At 44.8% G+C, this 22,649-nt stretch overlaps 1 protein-coding gene across 3 annotated transcripts; it reads right to left on the bottom strand.

Annotated features, from left to right (window-relative positions):
* Positions 1-5,605: 5,605 nt before the first annotated feature.
* On the bottom strand, positions 5,606-14,240 carry TP53TG5 (TP53 target 5). 3 transcript variants are annotated; one of them, XM_053391001.1, is made up of 5 exons: positions 14,075-14,240; positions 10,917-10,985; positions 10,250-10,386; positions 7,378-7,705; positions 5,606-5,741 (listed from the first exon to the last, which is right to left on the bottom strand). In XM_053391001.1, exons 1-5 carry the CDS (start codon positions 14,108-14,110, stop codon positions 5,730-5,732), a joined length of 582 nt encoding a protein of 193 aa, XP_053246976.1. In that variant the 5' UTR covers positions 14,111-14,240; the 3' UTR covers positions 5,606-5,729. The 3 variants fall into 3 exon arrangements, with proteins under 3 accessions (XP_053246976.1, XP_053246977.1, XP_053246978.1); XM_053391002.1 differs by having other exon boundaries at positions 5,606-5,708; XM_053391003.1 differs by lacking the exon at positions 10,917-10,985.
* Between the last annotated feature and the right edge of the window lie 8,409 nt (positions 14,241-22,649).

Here is a 22,649-nt window from a genome sequence, read left to right as displayed (position 1 = left end):
TTAAAGAAGTATCAGTTCCCCAGGACAAGTGAAGTTACACAATCCCACAGCTCCTTCTCAAACGGTGGCTGCAAAACTCAGACTTGAGGCTCTTTGGCAACTACCAAGTGCTTTTTCAGCCCCTGCTTGAGACTTGACTTGTATGCCAGCCATCAGTCACCAGCCATCAGTGCTAATTGAAGAAAACACATTCTAACCATCAAAGTTCATTGAGCAGCTTCCTTGAGCTGAGCATCAACTTTATTATTATTTTATTTATTGCATTAATACCCCACCATTCTTCAAAGAAGTTCCAAGTGGTGTTGATGCTTTTCCCTCTCTAAATTTTATCCTCATGAAAACCCTGTGAGGTTGCTTAGGCTAAGAGATTATGAATGGTCCAAGGTCGCCCAGTGGGCTTCATGCCCAAGCAGGATTTTAACTCTGGTGTCCCAGTTCCCAATCCAACACTCTAACCACTATACCACACTACATCATCAACTGACAATAAACAACTTGGGACCTGGCTGTCTGAAGGACCACCTTCTTCCATACAAGCATGCACAAATTTTAAGATCTCCAGGAAAGGCTTTTTTTCTCTGCCCTGCCAACTTCTGGGAGAGTATATGTTGAGGACTTAGAAAGAAGGCCTTTTTGGTGGCTTGGGAACTTAGCCAATCTCTAGTGATCTAGTTCTGACAACAAGGCTTTTGGCCTGTCAGACTGACCTGTTTTATTTGTTTCTGCTGATGTTTTTAACTTGAATGATCTGGTTTTCTACCTGTTTATAATGTACACAGTTTTGCTTTTTTTAACCGTGCACATATGCAATTACAGATAATAACAGATGCACACTGCATTTTATAGAACTTTTTTAGATTGTATTGAATTGCTTACTAATAAACATTATTAAGCAAAGAAGCTAAACAAAAGGTGGCAATATCTTTACTTGGCATACTACATTTGTATGTCGCAAAGGATTATTGCCATCTGCTGGCTTTTTATTGTAGTCCACCAAGAAATCCAGTTACTTTTTTCTCTATTGATTTGCAGGGGTGGGTGGTGTGGTCTGGTGGACTGGGTTACAAGGTATACAGCAGGGTTGGGGAAGCTGTCCCCCCCCCCCAGACTGCAACTCCCATCAGCTCTAGCCAGCATGGCCAATGGTGAGGGATGATGGGAGTTTTCATCAAGCATCATCAGGAGAGTGCCAGTTTTCCTACCCCTGTTATCTAGTATTCTCAGTATTAGTTCTTATAAGTATGCTTTTTGTAGGTGATATTGGTACTAAAAATGCAATGTTTTACAATATTACAGGGGTCTAGAAATCCTTTAGGGTTGGCCTTTCCATTATGCAAAACCAAGCAGATAATAAACAGCAGATTGTTTGCTATTTATTATTACCGATTTTCTTCTCACCTGAGGAAGAATATTTGTAGGATTTTCTTCCTTAGGTGCCAAAATAAGTTGGCCATCCTTTGGAATTTTGCATCTTGAGTCAGTGGGGGTGGGGGACACCATTAGCCATTCTGCCTCAGGCATCAAATTTTCTTGGGCCACTACTACTGAAAATATCCACCCCACTATACAGGGGGGGGGGGACTTGTCCTACAAGCCAAGATCCAAAAGGCAGATTAGCTTTGACAGGTGGCAGTCACCTGATATCATTGTGACATTAGATGATTGACTGCTGGGTGGTCCTGCAGTTGGCTCACAGAGGCAGATCTGGACCACGGGGACAAAAAGTTTCCCCATTGCTGCTCCCAGGTTCAGTCCCCACCATCTCTCGTTAAAAACATCAGGTAATGGGAAAGATCTGTGTCTGAGGCCTTGGGAAACAACTGCTAGCCAAAGTAGACAATACCGGGCTGGAGGGACCTAAAACTGAGTTGTAGCAACAGCATCACTGGTATCACCATATGGGCTCCATCCTCTTAATTAAGCGTTTCCTATCAGCCCACATTACCATGGAATGAATGAATACAGTGGTACCTCGGGATGCAAACGAGACCCGTTCTGGAGCCCCGTTCGCATCCTGAACAGAATGTAACATGCGTCTGCGCGTCTGCACATGCACAGGTCATGGTTCGCTGCTTCTGCGCATGCGTGTGACATCATTTTGACCGTCTGTGCATGCGTGAGTGGTGAAACCCGGCAGTAACGTGTTCTGTTACTTCTGGGTCACCACGGAGCGCAACCCAAACATACTTATCCTGAAGCATATTTATCCCGTGGTATGACCGTATAAAGAAACCCCTTCTGTGTCTCCAAGCCAGGGATTTCTTCACATCTGGAGTCCCCAACCCTGGAACTGCTGGGCACCATAGCACCCTCAGATGCACTTTGGCACCCTCCAAGGCCCCTGACACTCCTATTTTCTATATATTTTTTTTAAAAAATTGAGGCTTTTTTGTTTTGTTTTGTGGAGAGCTGTTTGGTTGAGAAGGGATTACCAGCTTTCCCCCCTGATAGGTGGAAATCTAGGTTTTCTCCCTCTTTTGTGGGGAAGGATGTCTGAACATTGCCGGTTTTTCTTCTGTGAAATGTGTATTTTGTGGTGCCCAACACCATTTCTTAGATTTCAAAATGTTCCTCTGAGCATAAAAGGATAGGGGACCCTTACTCCACACCATACAAGTGCACACAGCTACTAGGACAGGTATCCCCAGACTCGGCCCTCCAGATGTTTTGGGACTACAATTCCCATCATCCCTGACCACTGGTCCTGTTAGCTAGGGATGATGGGAGTTGTAGTCCCAAAACATCTGGAGGGCCGAGTTTGGGTGTGCCTGTACTAAGATTTTGCTGTGTTTGTTTTTCCATTGGCAGGCTAGTTGAAGCCTTCATCATTTGCTTGTGTTTGCTGTTGTAGATTTATCTCTAATTAACGTACAGTGTTTTAACTGATGCTCCAGCAATATAACTCCTTGAGGAGGATTTGCAGCTCCTGACTACAATATCCAGGGATGGCACACTGTCCCCTCCCCTGTTATTGTCTTTGTCCTCTCCTTTTCACCTTCATTACTTAGTTCCATCCTCTCTAATTAAAAGAGTGAGAACAAGCAGAGTACATGGAATGCATGATAAAGGAGGAGGTGATATGTATTGTGTGGGGTCTGGAAAGAAGATTGTGAAAGGTGGAAAGAGACTGTGAAATCTGACTCAGAGTAAGACTGAGATGACATCCCAAATTACTCAGAGCTGCTAGGCAAAGCGCAGCACGTACATTTTAAAATGAAGAAATGCTTTTCTTAGGCATCTGGTTGGGCCACGGTAAGAACGGGATGCTGGATGTGGATGAGACACTGATCCAGCAGAATTTTATTTATGTTCTTGATACATTTGTAGATAGAAGTTTCTTTCTCAGGGAATCAGATGAAAAGAACAGAAGGGATTTCAAAGATTTCTTTGATGTCATATAGTAACTACAGCCACAAAGTTTTCTTCAGAAAGACTGAGAAAACTGAAAATTTCTGTTGTGTTCCTGATGTCTAGGGATGAAATTAATTCGCTTTGCTACAAATAGGGTCCTTTGCTATGGCTGTGAATAAGAAGTGTTAACTAAGGTGAACTAACCACTAGTTGAGTGTTTCCCAAACTTGGATCGCTAGTGTTTTTTGGACTACGATTCCCATCATCCCTAGCTAGCAGGGCCAGTGGTCAGGGATGATGGGAATTGTAGTCCAAAAACAGCTGGAGACCCAAGTTAAGGAAACACCACTCCAGTCTCTTGCAAGGCGAATGTGATTTATAGCAGAAGTCTTAGATCTTTCTCCTTACATACCTCCTCTTAACACTGGTGTGTTGGTGGGGTACATGGGTGACATAGAGAATGTCATACTAATACTAGTCTTCAGATACCGAGCCAAATTCTACTTTTCCACTAGTTTCACACTGAGATGCCATTGTTGATCCAAGCAAAACTCCCGTTACTGGAATCTTTCTGAAGTATATCACATGGCTTCATGCCAATGTGAGTAATATGTGCAGTAGGTCACTTCACCTTTGGGTGGGCCTTAGTGGGCAGTAATGGACAACTGCTTCAGAATACATCAGATTTCTGGGTCTAGCCACCATTTAAATTTTCCCACAATGCCCCTGAAATAGTACCTTGCTCTGGAGCATTGTGGGGAAATTTAAATGGTGGCTTAGCCCAGCCACCTATTGCTCTCAAAGCATTGTCAGTGGTGGGACCTGTTGAGGTGCTTTGGTGTTACTAGTGAAGGGGGAAGGAATGGGTTTCTGTGCAGTCAGTCTGAAACAGGACCCAAAATCCTCATTTTTCCTCCTCCAAGGGAGCATTTCTAAAATGCATTAACTTGAGCTTTTGAGTCAATGTATAAACAGAAAGCCCGCTGTATAAACAAGTGCTCAAAGCCCTCTCCTTTATCAGTCCGTGATGGCAATGGATGACCTTGCCAACTTCCGTGGAGCAGGGATGACACGTCTGGGTCTTATCTTACATCCTGACCACAAAAAGACACACAGACCTTGTCAAGACTGACAAGAGACCTGGGAACGGTGCCAGGAGTGTTCTCAGAGTTGGTGACCTCCTGCCCCAAGATAAGAGTATAGGAACAGGAACAACCTTTTATGGTCAAGAGTACCGGAACAGGAATATCTGTTTATGGTCATGGATGTCAACTTGCGTGTATGAGCTGACGTGGTTGGATTCCTGGGGAAGGGGGGGAGAGGGTGCCTGGAGGATATATATACTGCATGAAATTTCTCATTTCTTTGGACTTGCTGTGGACTGACCACGCAAGTGCCTTCTGCTATTCGGAGAGCAGAATAAACTCTTTCTCTGAATCAACCTCCCTCCCGGGAGGTTGACTTCCTTCCTCCCTCCCGGGAGCAACGCAGACCCCACCAGTCGGTAAAGTCTAATAAGGCTACACTAGCTGCCCAAAAGAAGCTGGGTGCTGATGCCTGCCCTGACTCTGTCTAAGTTGTGCTTCCATTTGTGTCATCCTCTGATTATATGGCTGTTCTACATAGTCCCACCACCACAGACCTCTTGTAGAAGCCATTCAAAGTGTGAACAAAGGCAGGGCTTTTATCAGTATAGCAAAGAACTGTGGTTCCTTTGTGGGTCTAAGGCATGGCTGTACAGTTATTCATTCTAGTGAGGGTGATTTCAAAATGTATTATATTGGCTGCTATTTCCCCTTTCAAATCCCCTCTCTCCCCCCAGTTTCTTCTTTAGTCTTACGCCTGGAGATAATCAGAGGCCTTCTTTTTACAAATATGTAATGCTAGGCCTCCTCTACTTGCAATGCATTGACAGCCCTTCCTGGAACATTATCAAACCCCTTGGAGTTTTGAGTCTCCTTTCACTTCTTTGGGATCAAGCTCTGTAGCAGATGGAGGTTTATTGTGAACTAAAAAAGGCAATTTCTTCTGTGTACGGAAGTCTCCCCAGGAGCAACCATGGGCAACTGTTGTTCCAACTAGATCTGTAGCAGCTGTATTGCTATATTTTTCCATGAGATGGGGAAAGTTGTCAATCTGCAGTTTTCATGTTTGTAAATGAAATACATCTGCTTCCTTTCCTCGTTGCTTCTCCCTGCTTCTAACACATTGGCACATATACACTCACACACGTTTATTTCAAGCCAGAGACAAGTTTTGTGTTTGAAGGATGCTCAATATCCCCTTTATTGCAGGAATATGAATCAACACGCAATAGATCTATGTCTTCCAGCCTCCTCTCACTATCTTCAGAACCTCTGAAATGAGAATCATTCCAGTCAGGCCCGGCTCTTAAAAGACAAGATGCATCAAGGATTTTCAAATGTAAGAACTCCCAACTTAGTATTCCAAAATACTACTATTACTTCTGTGTTGTTATTGTTATTATTACTATTTATTACTACTGCTGCTTAAGAGGTTTTGGCCTCTTGGGATCTTCTGTTCCACTTTGGAAATTAAAATAGATTAAACCCGCTTCCTAGGGACGCGGGTGGCACTGTGGTCTAAACCACAGAGCCTAGGGCTTGCCAATCGGAAGATCAGCAGTTTGAATCCCTGCGACGGGGTGAGCTCCTGTTGCTCGGTCCCCGCTCCTGCCAACCTAGCAGTTCGAAAGCACGTCACGTGCAAGTAGATAAATAGGTACTGCTCCGGCGGGAAGGTAAACAGCGTTTCTGTGCGCTGCTCTGGTTCGCCAGAAGCGGCTTAGTCATGCTGGCCACATGACCCGGAAACTGTCTGCGGACAAACGCCGGCTCCCTCGGCCTATAGAGCAAGATGAGCGTGCAACCCCCGAGTCGTCCGCGACTGGACTTAACTGTCAGGGGTACCTTTACCTTTAAATCCGCTTCCTAGGCCTTGCCAGATGCTCATTCCACCCTGCTTGGCCTACAAAATGCCCTAATCATCAAGTTACCACCTTGCAGCAAGGCAGTCTACCTAAGCCTTTCCATTTATCCCATGCAGGAATAAATAAATTGTGGAAAGTCTAAAGTGCGGTTGGGGCTCCTTTAGATGGTGTGTGCAAGAAAAATCTTGCTTCCTATTGCCAATGTCATTTCAGAAATCTGTTTAGTGGAAATGAGAACAAACTCACAGCTCAGGGAGACAGCTAGTGGATTTCTTGCCTGGGCTTGTGACCTAAACTTTCCTAAACCTGATTTATCAAGAGTAGTGGAGGAGAGGGGATTGTGAGCTAATATTCTACCCCCCCCCCCGCTCACTCTTGCTCTGGTGTCATCTGCCAGAGCACTCAGTTAATGGGCAGATTCGCCTTGCTCTGAACACTGAATGAGGTGATGTTGAACCTTGCAAGTTTGTGACAGTTTAGCACAGTGAAAGTCAGAGGATGAGGGAAATTATGAAGCAAAGGCTAGATAATTATCTCCTTTTCTTTGATGAGATTTCTACTTCAGGCCAGCAGTTTAAACAGTAATGCTTCTTTGCAAGATTGTTTTGATATTTAATTAAAGGCTAAAAGTTGCATTTAAGCTGACTGAAGATACTTTGTTAAAGCTCACATAGGATGAGCCTGTGCAGTCAGAAGTAAGCTCCACTGAGCTCAATGGAGTTCCCAGGAAACTATGAATGGAATTGAAGCTTCTAACAATAATGGATAGCACAGCTACCTCCATGGCAATGAAGGCTTCTCCCACTCTTCAAAATTTACCACTGCAGCACTGGCTAACTGCTGTTAATCAGCCTAAATTCTGTGCTGAATTAAACCCACTTGCCTAAACTTCTGCCTACAGTTTCTGGATCCATGCAGCAGATCTCTTCAGGGCAAAGCAGGACTAGATCTGGGTTTAGATCTGGTATTTAGAAGAGACCCAATTGCATACACTCAATCGACCCAGAGGCAAACCCCCACAAATTTTATCTCTGCCCCCCTCCCTGGCGAAAACAATTGCAGTTTTGATTGCTTACTGGATGCCGCTTCTGACATTCTGAATAAGGGATGGTGACGACATGCTCCAGAGTCTCACTACATGATCGTGTGCAGCATGGCTTGACCCATCTCAAATTCGATGGTCTACAGAGCACTCTGCGCGCAGGCATGTGAATCCGCTGGGGCAGGCATTTCAAGGAGAGCGCCTCATACAATTCTGAAGAAGCCGCCTCTGGGGATGTTGCCTCAGTTGTCGATTTAGGCTCATCTACCTTGTCTATTATAGCAACTTCCTCAACTTCCATGGCAGGCTCATCAATCATGCTGACATTAGGTGCTGGAGGTTCCTCAGAGGGGGTGCACACCCTGTCACATGAGTGGGGTGGAAGCATTATTATGGATTTTCATTGTTTTAGTTTTTTCTTCCATATACAGCCGTACCTTGGTTTTTGAACAGCTTAGTTCAGGAAAAACTTGGAACTTGAACGCTGCAAACCCGGAAGTAGGTGTTCTGGTTTGCGAACTTTGCCTCGGAAGCCGAACATCCGGCGTGGCTTCTGTGGTTTCCGATTGGCTGCAGGACGCTCCTGCAGCCAATCAGAAGCCATGCCTTGGTTTCCAAACATTTCAGAAGTCGAACGGACTTCCGGAACCCATTCTGTTTGAAAACCAAGGTATGCTTGTAATTTAGGACTCATCCACATCTGAGCATTATGTAGCTCTTAAGCCACTCCCCCTTCCTTTAGAATTAAACGAATAGTTTAATATTTAAACTATTTTAAATTTGTACATGAGGAGCAATTTTGGCCTTTCCCATTCATCCCTTTTGTTTGTCCCTGCCTTATAGTTTGTTGATTCTGTCATGCCAGTGAAATATTCACAGGGCCCATGTGCACCTTGTTCTGTTTCGTTTTGTCTTTTAAAAAATCCCCGCCCAAGAAGTGTGGAAATGCATACAGATAGGCAATGGTAAATTTGCTTGTGCAGTTTTCTAGTTTTGTACAAACCTGAGGGATGAAAAGAAAAGAAGAGTTTTTCTTTTCAGGGCACACTGGAAATAAAAAAAATAAAGGAAAGCACTTAGGAAGTAGTGGGCAAGGAAGAGGGGAGTTGCAGAAAGTAGCAGTTGATCCACCCACCCAAAAACATCAAAGCAAATAATCTGTGACCCTGAGAGGAATTTGGAACCCAATTTCCGCCAACACTGAATTATCCCCATATTCCAGTATCAGGTGAATCAATGGGGTGATCATCAAATTTACAGATAACACCAAACTGAGAGGGGTAGCCAATGCCGCAGAAGATAAAATCAGGATTCAAGATTACCTTGACAGATTGGAGAATGGGGCCAAAACTAACAACATGAATTTCAGTAGAGATAAATGTAAGGTTCTGCACTTAGGCAGGAATAACTAGCTGCACAAATTTAAGATGGGGCACATCTGGCTTGCTTGTAGTACATGTGAAAATGATATAGGGGTCTTAGTAGATCTCAAGCCTAACATGAGTCAACAGTGTGATGCAGCAGCAATAAAAGCTAATGTTATTCTAGGCTGCATCAACAGAAGTATAGTGTCCAGATCAAGGGAAGTAATAGTACAGCTCTATTCTGCCTTGGTTAGACCACACCTGGAGTACTGTGCCCAGTTCTGGGTGCCATAGTTTAAGAAGGATATGGACAAGCTAGAACGTGTGCAGAGAGGGCAACCAAGATTATCAAGGGTCTGGAAACCAAGCCTTATGAGAAATGGTTGAAGGAGCTGGAAAAGAGGAAACTGAGAGGAGATATCATAGCCACCTTCCAATATAAAAATGGCTGTCACATGGAAGATGGAGCAATCTTGTTTTCATCTGCTCCAGAGCCAATGGATTCAAGTTAGAAGAAAAGAGATTCCAGCTCAACATCAGGAAAAACTTTCTGACAGTCAGAGCTGTTTAAACTCATTTGGGAGGTGGTGGATTCTCCTTCCTTGGAGATTTTTAAGCAGAGGTTCGATGGCCATCTGTTATGGAAGCTTTAGATGAGATTCTTGATGGGGATTGGACTGGCTGACCCTTGGGATCCTGTCAGCAAAGCTCAGATGCTAACAGGAGAAGCAGAAGCAGGCATAGAGAGAGAACAGTTAAAAGCAGAAGGCAGAAAGGAGGGGGAGAGCAGCTGTAATCTGAGCTCTGAACAAAGGGGAGGTGAAAGACAGGGCCAGAGTGACAGGCTGCTGCCTGAGAGCTCCAATAGTGAGTCAGACGTTGGAATGCAGAAAGCATTCTCTCCCAAATCTCGTAGGATCTCAAAAGTGCTCTAAAGATCTAGTGTTATGTACTGAAGTTCTCACCCTGGGCCAGCAGGGGGATACTGTAGATAGTTTTCACTCAGGTCCACATATGCAAATAGGGGATTGAAAGTGACGTTCAGCGATTGGCTAGTTACAGAAAGTTGCGTTGTAGTGGAGCTCTATATAAGCGGGCTGGCTGAACCCTTCAGTTCAGTTCAGTTCTGGCCTGTGAATAAACAAGAGCTGTTTTGAAGAATCGCTGTGTCGCCTGATATGTTCACCCACAACTTAACATAAAGAATCTAAAGAGCTCTAAAGAAGCTCTAAAGATACCGGAAGAGAAGGTGGGGGCTTTCGTGCTGGGCAAGGGGGAGGAGCTTAGTCCGGGCAACTCCACCTTCTGAGGAGGACGATGAGTAGAAGAGCTCCGTCCTAGTTTGTTGTTTCAGCAATAAATCTGAAATAATTAACAGCCAGAGTCATCTCACGTTTGTGGGAGAGACCAAGCCATAACAGATCCCTTCCAGTTCTATGATTCTATGATCATATACACACACACTTTCAGAGGGCCCTGTTTGTTATATTCTAGCAAAATAACCACATGTATGCACACAGATCCCTATCTATGGTCACTTACCCGGAGCAGGAAGCACCTGAATCCAGAGCACTCCCAATCGCTAACATCTTCCTGTACTTGTGCGCTAATTCACAAAGCCACTCGATTCTGCGGTTTGGACTCTTGAGCATTTTGAGGAGAACCAGTTTCTTTATTATCTGTGCAGGTACAGAAAATAAAGAGAGCACACAACATCTGAAGAGGTTGCCAAAGAGTGAGCCCAGCCTGCTTCCTTATTAGTATTATCTTGAGACTATTGTAGTTAACTGTTTACTTGTGTGAGGTCAACAGGAAAAAGACAGAAATATTTTTTAAAATAAAAATTAAAAAATTTAAAATTTTGTTTCAATATGATATTATACACACATGCAATTATTCCAGCAGGCTCCAAAATGCCTAAGGTTTTTAAATTTAATTTTATGTTTGCTTTTGGCCTAGTTCCTTAAGGCTGGGTCCACTGTGGAGCAACATGTTGATATAATATGTTGGTTGCCTCAGATCATCTCTGTGTTGGGTTTGGGTGTGTGCTACTTTCTTCTTGGGCTAACCCTGACAAAAAAAATATTGGACCAGTCTTTAAACTGGTAGACATGGTGGGGCTTTTGACAAGGAAGTTGCATCTCCCCAAATGATGCTAGCTAACTTTAGGCTTTAAACCTTGCAACAGGCAAACAAAATGGCATCTTACCCTCCTTAGGTGGCTCCTTACGTGTACCAAATTGCTTGTCTGAGATGCTCCACTCTCCACATCAATGATCTGAGAAAGACAGAGCAAAGTTATGGGGACAACAAAAGACGTCTTGTCCTCAACGCACTTCGTTTGTGGCACTTTGTCTGCTTCATCAAGAGGAATTAAATGCAAGTGGCCATTGAACTATACCCTTAGGATAAAGTCCAATTGTTCTAAAATTGGGCTGGGTGGCAGTTTTAAAAATAATGCTATAATATGGTATCGACTACTGTGGTGGGTGAATAAGCTAGACAGTGTGCAACAGGCCTCTTTTTACTGATGTTTGCACCCTACTATTGTGGGATTTTTTTGGGGGGGAGAGGGGTACCACAAAAACTGGCCCCATGCCCTCTGCTGTGTACTCACTGCCATCCTTCTGAAATGCCTGAAGTGGGGAATCAGCTCAACTTGCAGAGGAGACTGCATGAATTGGACTGCTGAGTCAGCCACGTCAAAGCCACTAACAGAGCCTACCCTTTGAATTGCAGTGTTTTTATAACTTTGTTATAAAGAGCAAGAAGCAAATATTACACAGAACGCATGAGTTGCTCAGAAGGAGCAGCCTATTTATATAACTGTTAAATGATGTCTAGAGCCATTATTATTTAGGGATAGAGAGACCGCAAATAAAAATACATGTGAGAAAACAAAGATGGCCAAAGGGCAAGATCATATACATGGGCCTGCTGAGTGCCTTAGAACTATGCATGAGTCTCCACCATGTGATTCAGATCACAGATCCTCCAAGTGCCCCTATATTTTAAGGACATCCGTGTTTTAGAGAAGCCGTCCTGGTTTCTGATTTGATCCCGGAATGTTCCACTTTTCCTTAGGTAAAGGTAAAGGTACCCCTGCCCGTACGGGCCAGTCTTGCCAGACTCTAGGTTGTGCGCTCATCTCACTCTATAGGCCGGGAGCCAGCGCTGTCCGGGTCACGTGGCCAGCGTGACAAGCTGCATCTGGCGAGGCAGCGCAGCACACGGAACGCCGTTTACCTTCCCACTGGTAAGCGGTCCCTATTTATCTACTTGCACCCGGGGGTGCTTTCGAACTGCTAGGTTGGCAGGCGCTGGGACCGAACGACAGGAGCGCACCCTGCCGCGGGGATTCGAACCGCCAACCATGCGATCAGCAAGTCCTAGGCGCTGAGGTTTTACCCACAGCGCCACCCGCGTCCCTCTTTTCCTTAGGACGTCCCTATTTTCATTGGAGAAATGTTGGAGGGTATGGAGTTATCCAACCCTCAAGCTGTCTGAAGGCAATCCTTTAAAGGGAAGGGTTTTTTAAAAAAAATGTTTAATGTTTTATTATGTTTTTATATATGCTAGAAGCTGCCCAGAGTGGATGGGACAACCCAGTAAAACGTGTGGGGTATAAATAGTAACATTATCATTATGGAATGAGATGTCCCTATTTCCATCTGAGAAATGTTGGAGGGTATGATGTCATTGGCGGGGTGTGTGTCATGTGAGTTAGCCCCTCTTGGACATGGAAGGCCTGAAGGGGGAAAGCCTGGTGAATGTATTGTCTAATTAACAAATAATTAAATAATTAGGCTTGTGGCCTGAGGTTCCCCACCACTGAGGGTGGCTGGACGGCTTGGAAGTGGGCCCAGTGGGGGACATAAACAGCAGGGGTAGGGCTAGTGTTCATGTCCCACTACCTCTCTCCATGCATTCTGAACTGCATAAAGGCTGTGTAAATATTATCACCTTCTCAGCCTCTAGCGTGCTCTCAGCACTGGTGTTTAAAGCCATGTGGTCATGAAAAGTCGGACATGACTAAACAACTAAACAACACATATGACGTTAGTCATACAGCATCTAGCACAGAACATTAGAATTGCTGCAACAGGCCTGTATAAATCATTACCGTAAGTGGTCCACCAAAGACCTTCAGCAATTTTCAAGTTGTCTATGCAGCAGGGAGGTGGGTGGGAACCACTTCAATAATCTAATTTGCTTTCATTGTGATTGTCTGTATGTTTTTAACAGATCTCATTTGTCTCTCTGTCTGTTGATGTTTAATCATTCTTTTAATGATAGTTCCCCTGAAGAAGAAGAAAAAGAAGAAGAATCCTACAACTTATTGAGAAACAGTCCTGTTTAATGTGATTGTTATTCCAGTAACTGTTGTTTTTAACTGCTCTCAGTTCTCTTTGTGTGTGAGAGAGGAGAATGGCTGCTGAGAGGGGCTTCTCAGGATACTGCTGAGGAAAGTGTTGTGTCAGTGTGATCTGTCTGAAGTGAAACAGACAGAGGGACAACTCCAAATCTGTGCAGGAGCTCTCTGTAAGGAACAAAGAGAATACTGCTGAGGTGAAAACGAAACCTTTCATAAGAAAATGTAAGGCCTGAGTGAGGTGCAAGTTTCAATACAGTTTTGTTTATAGGTCTAAGTAAGAAGACTACAATTCAAGTGAGAACGTACCTATGTTTGAATAAGTGTGAGATTGTAAATATATTCATCTCAGTTATATGTTTATGAAAATAAAGCTTTTTTGAATATAAATAGTCTGGACATTGTATAGTCTTTACAAAAAGGCTATCGCTCACCTAGAAGAGTTATTTAGCTTCCTAGCTGTAAGCTACTCTGTTACTTTGCATATCATGAAAATTTAATTTATATACATAACACTGCAGGCAGGGGGTGTCTTGTTTTTATTGATTAGCATGTAAGCCACTGCAGAGGAGCCTCTGTGGCTCAAGAGTAGCATACGAATGCTTAAGTAAATGAATAAGTAAACAGGCATCTGGATAGCCACTGTAGGGAACAAGAGGCTGGGATAGATAGGTCTGTGGTTTGATCCAGCCAGGCTCTTTTGATGTTCTTAATAAAAGCCACGGCTTTAGAAGCTTTTGAACTCACTGCTGCTTTATCCTCTGCTTAGCTGCTTACAGATATGTAGCACTTGGATCAGTATGAAAGGCTGCCTGCCAGGGAAGGATAGATTCTCATAACATTTTTTGTAAGGTACCAGAAAATTCCACTACTTTCTGGGGGTTTTTAAAAATCCACAGGCCAGTTTTCAGCATTTCTCTCACCCCCACTTCACCCCTCACTTTGAGCCTTGAGCAAATGATGCCAACTCCTGGTTTCTTAAGAAGATGAGATACCTTTGGACATTGTTTCTTCTTCTCCAAGGCTTTCATATTCACTCAGGTGGTTTTCTAAGAGCTTCAACAACAGGGTTTGTAGCAGACAGGCAAGATATATGAGAAATAGGTGGCTGCTTTCTCTGGCTCTGAGATGCTACTGCCCCTTTCAGGGCTTGGGGAGCCATGAATGATGTGAAAGCTTAAGTGCTGTGACATAACTTATTTGTGATGTCAGAAACCAGGTGTCAGCAATGACTGGGGGGAAAGAGTCACAGTCCTGGAGGCTGGAAGAGGGTTAGAGGAGGATGATTGTGGGAAACCTATGTCTAAACAAGGGCTTTCCTGAAGGACCACAGAAGGTGTGAAGGCAGCAGCAAAGGAAGCAGAAGTGACCCTGGTTACTTCACATTGCATCAGGAATAGTAGTATCCCTCTGCCCTTTGTGTCTACAAATCCTTGTAAAGGATCAACCAGGGTGCAATTGTGATTGTCAGAAACTACTACTTCTCCCTGGTTTGAGATAATGGGAAATGCCTGCTGCATCAGACCAAAGGCCCATGGAGTCAAATAATCTCTATCCATCATCAGTGATCAAGGCAGGGGCCTCTAGGAAGCCCACAAGCAGAGTATAACGGCTACAGCCTCTCCAGCCTTTAATGTCTGTTCTTGTCCCCAGACTGTCTGTGGGACTTTGACAGGTGGTTGGGACAACCGACATCATAATGATGAACAGGTAGGCTGTCCCATCCACCTGTCCCACTGGAGTAGGAAGAGACTGCTGGACCAAAGTTGGCCTGCTGGACCGAAAAATGTTCCCCACCCCTGTGCTAGACCATGATTTAGTGCTATGACCCTTGGGCTGGCACCCTCTCCCCCTCCTCCAGTGCAGCCATTATCAGAAGCTTCCATTTCCATTTTAGATTAATTACAGTTATCCACGGCTACTGTTCGTGATGGCTCTGCTCTGCTTCCATGGACAGAGGCAGTGATGGTTCTGAATACGAGTTGCTGAAAACCACAGGAGGCGAGAGTGCTTTTCTGCTTGGGTCCTGTTACAGGTTTCCCATGGTATATCCACTTGGCCACTGTGGATTCTGGACTCGATGTCCGTTGACCTGATCCAGCAAAACTCTTCTCATGCTCTTAATGTTCTCTGCAGCATAGACTCATCCCCCACTCCTCCCACTCAGAGTCCTTGTCCTCAAGAGCTTCTTGCTCCTGATCTGAGTCAGGGGGCTCAAAGAGACAAATATTTTATTCTCATTTGATGCAAAATGTTTTCTTATTTTGTACGTAAGTTGGAAAAATAACGTCCATGGTGGTGGACTTGTTTTCGAGGCAGAGTGAGGCAGCTGCCTCAAATGACAGATGAGGGGGGAGGCGGTGGCATCCAGCCAGCTTTCCCCATTCTTGGATCTCCAGATGCTACTTCCATCATGCCTAGCCAGCATGGCCAATGGTTAGGGACCCAACATTGGAAAAAGCTTCCCTGAGCTAGACTGCTGTCCTCAGGGGCTGTGGCCATTAGTGTCTCATCATATGTCCAATTGGACATGCCAGTCCAATCAAATTATGTACTTAGAAAGGTGGGAGGGTGCTCTATTGTCCATTTTTGGCCACCCCAAATTCTGTTGTGACATAGCACGGCTGTGGAATTACCTGCTTTGGAATATAAGTGCACCAGACCTTCTCAGAGACTTCAGGGACATGTTTTCAGCTTCTTTGCTCATGCTCATCATTGTACATTGTGGTGGCTCTGTCTTTGTACCTAAGACGGGGGAAAAAGCACTCACGTTTATTATGGCTACATTCACACTATACATTTAAAGCACTTTATACTACTTCAAACAGTTTGGGTTTTCCCCAGATAATTCTGGGAGCTGTAGTTTGTTACAAGTGCTGACACCTATTCCAGATCTCCAATTCACAGAGTTTTCTTTGAAGAGGGATTGACTGTTAATTCCGAGAATTGTAGCTCTGGGAGGGGAATAGGGAGTCTTCCAGTAACCGTGCGGTGCAAGGTTAACAAACTGAAGCCTCAGGATTTTTTTGGGGTGGAAACCAAGACTGTGGGATCATAGTGCTTTAAATATGTGGTGTGAATGTGGCCATATGTCCGCAGTGCAGTATTGTTGCAAAGGTAGAAGTAGCATATGTAGCTCTTATTTGAAGCCCTCTGTTTGAAGGAGTCCTCTGTTTGGAAAACTGTCTGGTCCAAGTTTGGTTTAAAGATGAACAACAACAAGAAGAGAGAGACTGGCAGGGGCAAGTCATGAAGTTGCCCATCAACAGTTATCATCTGACTAAGGAGGCACCTGGCCATATTCCTCCCCACTATGGCAAGTCAGACTGTATAACTATTAAAATTATAGTAATCATTTCCAAATTTTGCATCTCTCTGTAATACATTAGCATGCACACATTTTAATTTTTTTTTATTCCTTGTAGCTGTGCAAGTGGCCACCCTAGAGAGGGTGCCAGGGGTGGTGGGTGCCATGCAGTGTGGGTGCCCAGCCCCTTCATGGGAAATTTTGTGGGTGCTTGGGCACCCAGAGCCCCAGGGAGCTGGCACCTATGCATTGGGCTGATCCTTCTCGTCTCAAATGAAGGCCCAGCAGGGCATCCTCTATGAAGAATGGGATTTGGGTAGATGGCCAATCTCAGTTGCTGAGATTTTAAGGATTCAGTGATTGGTTGAGTCTTATTTCTGTTTCACTTTGTGAGTCCCTGCTTTTAAGCCCCTCTTAGGGTGCTTCCTGCTTTCAGAAGAGGGGGGGGGGGAGAAAGAAGCAAGCAGGCACGCAAGCAAATGGAACAGAAAATCCCAAAGAAACAAATGAGGGCACATATTGTTCTCAAGATCAGAGCAGTAAAAGGACCAGCCACTCTACATCTATTTGTGGTTCCTACAGATGTGAAGCAAAATCACTTGTGTGTCATCTAGCCATATTCCCAATTAGACATTATACCCCTGTTAAAAGGACAATTTGAAGAGAAGGGAAGAGTGGATCTCGGCATATTAGAATGGAAACGGATGAGCTCAAACAGGCAGTGCTTTGTTATGTAAATTGATTATGATTGAAAGCGGTATTTAGTAGACCACTGAGGCTCTCCGCTAAAACCGCAGGATGCTTCTCTATGTTTCATCAGCAGGGGGCAGTATTGCTCAGTTCTAAGTCTAGACCAAAATCACCATGGAAACTACTATGCTTGACTGGCAGTTAAGGTAAAAAGAACTATGCATTTTTATTTTGTTTTTTTAAAAGAGCTGTCTTCTAAGTAAAAAAAAGAAAAGTTCATTCAATCAGCTGTCTAGATTTGAACAAATTGGTTCATTATCAGTTCAAATTTGCACCACAGCTGATGCTTGAAAGATACCTAAGAACGTAAGGCGAGTCCTGCTGGGTAAGGCAAGGGTACCATCTAGTTACATCTGGGACGCGGGTGGCGCTGTGGTCTAAACCACAGAGCCTAGGTCTTGCCGATCAGAAGGTTGGCGGTTCGAATCCCCCACGACAGGGTGAGCTCCCTGTCCCTGCTCTCGGTCCCAGCTCCTGCCAACCTAGCAGTTCGAAAGCACATCAAAGTGCAAGTAGATAAATAGGTACCGCTCCGGCGGAAAGGTAAACGGTGTTTCCGTGCGCTGCTCTGGTTGACCAGAAGTGGCTTAGTCATGCTGGCCACATGACCCGGAAGCTGTATGCCAGCTCCCTCGGCCAATAAAGCAAGATGAGCGCTGCAACCCCAGAGTCGTCCGCAACTGGACCTAATGGTCAGGGTTCCCTTTACCTTTACCTTTACCATCTAGTTCAACATTTTATCAGGAAGCCCACAAACAAGGCATGAAGTTTAACACTCCTGTCCTGTTGTTTGCCTGTCAGCAACTGGCATTCAGAGCTACTGCTCCCCCCCCCAACCTGGAGATTCCATAACTGGAAGTTTAAAAACATTGATTGCTTTTCCCTCCATAAATATGTCATAAGCAACTACCTTATACTGAGTCAGATCAACAGTCCACCTACCTCAGTATCGTCTACATTGACTGGCAGCAGTTCTCCAGAGTTTCAGGCAAGAGCTGTTCTCAGGCCTACTTGGCGGTGCCAGTAATTTCTAGGTGACTGGATTCTAGTCCTACTGTGGGTGGGAAATCTGGATAACTTTGTAAACTTTGCCATGCCCCTTCTTAGCTTATCTTTCTCTACTGTCCAAAGCACCTAAAACAATAGCTTTGGGGTGTGTATGTGTGCAGGGAACGTACTCTTTCCAACCTCTTGATAATTTTATTTGCCTTTTTCTAACACCTTTTCCAACTTAATGGTATCATTTTGAGATGGAATATCCAGAACTATACACAGTATTCCAACTACGCTCATACGATAGCTTTATGTTATACAGGGCATGCTGGTTGCTTTATTTTCAATCCACTTCCTAATACTATTAGCATAGAATTTGCCTTTTGGGCTGTTGCTATGCACTGAACTGAGGCTTTCATTGCGTTATCCATGACAACCATACGGGGTTATCTGGATCCTCACACCCACTTGAGACTCCATCAGTGTACAGTGTGTGTGGTTGAGACGGAACGAGGATAACTTTGTGATGGCACAGGCAACCTTGTATGTGTCTGTCACTGGAGTGGTATGATGCAGAAGCATGACATCACATCATGCTTTACATAAACACCCTCCCTATGTTCTTATGGGATGCAGGTGGCGCTGTGGGTTAAACTACAGAGCCTAGGTTCGAATCCCCGCGACGGGGTGAGCTCCTGTTGCTCGGTCCCTGCTCCTGCCAACCTAGTAGTTTGAAAGCACATCAAAGTGCAAGTAGATAAATAGGTACGGCTCCAGCGGGAAGGTAAACGGCGTTTCCGTGCGCTGCTCTGGTTCACCAGAAGTGGCTTAGTCATGCTGGCCACATGACCCGGAAGCTGTACGCCAGCTCCCTTGGCCAATAAAGCGAGATGAGCGCCGCAACCCCAGAGTCAGTCACAACTGGACCTATTGGTCAGGGGTCCCTTTACCTTTACCTATGTTCTTATACCCTAGCACACAGGAAAAATAAGCCATGTCCTGAGCCCATGGAAAGTCAGGAAAGTGTACCAACACTAGGGCAGGCATCCTGTCTCAGGCCTTGTTCCCTGATTTCCCCCCCAGTGCTACCAATGACTGAATGGCAGCCTTGAAGCTTCACTGCTCCTGCCTTTTTGCAGCATCTTTCTGATATTGCATTGCACCGACGCAAACTTCTCTTTGCATAGGCAGTGACCCTTTGGGTCTCTCTATCCACAAGGTTGCTGATGATTATGAGGCCCCACCCAGCTTCCAGAGCATCTTCAATCTGAGCTGACTTTGTTACGTATTCTCCTAGTGCTATTTTTGCCATCTTTCAGGTTGCCAAGTGAAGTTTGGGCTTTTAATGACATTTCAAATCCTTTTTTGTGATTTTAGCTGTTGGTTTTTGTTTCTTTGTTATGGACTGCTTCTGCTGTTTTATTGTTGTTGCTCTTATGTCGGTTGACTGAATTTTATTGCTTTTATTGACTGTTGTAAAAACCACCTCGAAGGTATTTTGTTGGATGCTGTGCACAAATCCTATAAACACACAGAGATACACACACAAAGGTATGCTGACTGGGGCTTAAAGGCACAATGGCTAGTTGAGTCTTTTTTTTATGAAAAGCATTTGTGGGGTAGGGTGATTTTAAGCAGAGGAGTAGGTGAAAGGCTGTGGCTCAGTGGTATCTAGGGAAGGCTCAATGCATCAGTTTTAGTTTTTGTCTGTTTCTCATTCTTCCAGTCTTAAGTTCAACTCTTCACGTTTTCACATCAGTTTGCGATCTTTTTTTAAAAAAAATTTAAAGTTTTCTTGAAAATTAATCAGCATTTTTCTGCAGATTTATCTTACTATATACATTTTATATGCAGTTTTGCCTAACATCAACATCGCTGCAAGATAATTTTGCAAGTTTTGTCCCCATCCTTCTCCCTGAAAGGACATTGCAAGATAATAAGGTAATGCATGTTATGTTATTTTCACTATTATATGCATTTATTTGCATTGTATTCACCCTTTAATATATACATTTTTATACACATTGCTTGGCCAGAGAACTGCACTGCAAAATTTGGAGGTGTGTGAATTTTGAAGGATGGCTGTGTTTCAGTTCACATGTTGTTTCAGAAAAGTATGAATTTGTATGAATTTAAAGACAGACTGCATCATATTTCTTCCCACCCACAGACATAGTAGCAAAGGTAAAGGTAAAGGGACCCCTGACCATTAGGTCCAGTCGTGAACAACTATGGGCTTGTGGTGCTTATCTCGCTTTATTGGCCGAGGGAGCCGGCGTACAGCTTCCGGGTTATGTGGCCAGCATGACTAAGCAGCTTCTGGCGAACCAGAGCAGTGCACAGAAACGCCGTTTATCTTCCCGCCGGAGTGGTACCTATTTATCTACTTGCACTTTGACGTGCTTTCAAACTGCTAGGTTGGCAGGAGCAGGGACCGAGCAACGGGAGCTCACCCTGTCGTGGGGATTCGAACCGCTGACCTCCTGATCAGCAAGTCCTAGGCTCTGTGGTTTAACCCACAGCGCCACCCGTGTCCCTAAGACGTAGTAGTAGAGCTCAGGAATTGCATGCAGAAGGCCCCAGTTTCAATTCCTGGCATCTCCAGGCTTTGCTAGGAGAGACCCTGGAACACCATTGCTGGTCAGTGTAAACAACGAGCTAAATGGACCAATGGTCTAAGTATTAAGGCAGCTTTCTATATTCCTATGAGAGGAGAATAGGATTGTCTGAACTGTTCCTTGGTGGGCCAGGTCTCTGTGTCTCTTCTCCAAATCATGGCCTTCTCCAATCCCCATAGCACCTTTCTCCTCTGACAGGTGCCAAATGTGTGTTTACCCTTTGCATGTTAAAAGAAGAAGAAAAAGATTTGGAGCACAGCATCTGGCAAGGAAAAGGTTATGCATTTCTCTACCACCACCATTCCACTCTTCTCCTCCTTCTCCAACTTTTCACTTAGAATGCCACCCTCCCCAAGGCAGCTTCTCTTTGCAGAAAGTGACCATCAGGGTGTCAGGACTGGGACATGGTCTGAGCTGAGAGCAGTGAGGCGAAGCAATAGCCAGGACCAGTGAGTATGTTAGAACCAAGGGATGAAATCTGGAGAAGGGATGTAGCTGGGTTGTAGAGCATCCACCTTACATGACGAAGGTCACAGGTTCAATTCCTGGTGTCTCCAGGTAGCGGTGGGGAAAGCTCCCGACTGAAACCCTGTAGAGATGCTCTTACTGAGATAAGCGTGGACAATACTGAGCTCCAACAACCTGATTTTGTAAATCAGGAGGCAGAGTTGGAGAGCAAAGCAGAATCGGGGATGAAATGACACCAGAACTTGGGGTGTCCTTGTTGCCCAAGCAAGGGCTCAACAGGAACAGGAAGACTTCTTCTACTCCATCTTGTCCAGGAGGGTCCAGTAGCCCAATGGAGACAGAGTCAATCCAGGATACTTCACAGAGAAAATGCCACCTGAAGTCCAGTAGTTGACCACCACCTGGGGTGGGTGTCCACAGATCTCAGCAGTTACCAACATGGGTGCTCATCTGAATATAACATGTAGCTCGCCCCTGAGCCAAAGGGGTCGATCAGGCCACCCTGCTCTCTGCCCCGTTTTCTGCCTTCTTGCTTCTTTCCACAGATCAGCACACTTAGCCTGAGGCAGCCAGGGTTGCTCCATAAGCTGCCCTGTCCCCAAATAATACTTAGTACGTTGCCTGAATAAAAAAAGACACAAATAAAAGACTTACAAAATTGTTTACATCAGCACTGAACTTTCTCTTACAAAGGACAGCTTTGGTTAAAACCTGGCTTTAATTCCACCTTTTAAACCTGTAGTGAATCAGTTCGTGGCTGGTGATTACTGCTTTTATGCCTTAACACTTTCCTTGCCGTTGTTAAGAGGCAGATTCTTGGCATGCTCAAAAGCGGTCCCTGCCTGCTCAGCTGTATTTGTTGTGCATCTTGGTTCAGAATGACCTGAATAGGCCCAAACTGGCTCAGTATGGAGATTCTCCTCCTGCCAATACACAACCCCTGCCTGCTCCTCTCCGTATTCTATCCAGCTTGAGAGCACTCATGAGTATTTGGCATCTTCCAGTGGTGGCTGGTGCCCCCTGGGACTGGTAGGGCAGAAGGCAGGGAAGCCCACAGTAGCTGGCTCCCCGTATAAGCACTGAGACTTAGGGAGAAGGAGGCTGATAAAGAGTGCTATCCGCTGGGCTTGTTGTAAGCAAGAAGGCAGACAGACAATGGTGACTGGCTGAAGGCAGACTAAAATTGGTGAGGTAATGCCCATTTGCCCTAAGGGCATCTTCACTTTGATCACTACACTGCAGCCATCTTCTTTCAAACATCCCCATTTATATCTGCAAGTAGAGACCTGGGTCCCTACTTTCTGAAGTCAAAGATGTACAAGCAGAGGCCAGGAGGGCCTAGGACCCACGTACCTATGGGACCACCTCTCCTGGTATGCCCTGCGGAGGACCTTAAGGACCACAAATGACAACATTTTGGACGTCCCAAGTCAC

Source organism: Podarcis raffonei, chromosome 6, assembly GCF_027172205.1.
Source record: "Podarcis raffonei isolate rPodRaf1 chromosome 6, rPodRaf1.pri, whole genome shotgun sequence".
NCBI lineage: Eukaryota > Metazoa > Chordata > Lepidosauria > Squamata > Lacertidae > Podarcis > Podarcis raffonei.
The sequence above is the reverse complement of the archived record's forward strand: the minus strand, read 5'-3'. Positions and strand labels throughout refer to the sequence as shown.

Coding starts and splice junctions, on each gene's coding strand:
- TP53TG5 (XM_053391001.1), bottom strand. CDS start 14,110: ATGAAAGCCTTGGAGAAGAAGAAACAATGTCCAAAG. Junction 10,387..10,916: donor TAAGGAGCCACCTAAGGAGG/GTAAGATGCCAT, acceptor GTACCTGCACAG/ATAATAAAGAAACTGGTTCT. Junction 7,706..10,249: donor TCAGGTGCTTCCTGCTCCGG/GTAAGTGACCAT, acceptor CTCATGTGACAG/GGTGTGCACCCCCTCTGAGG.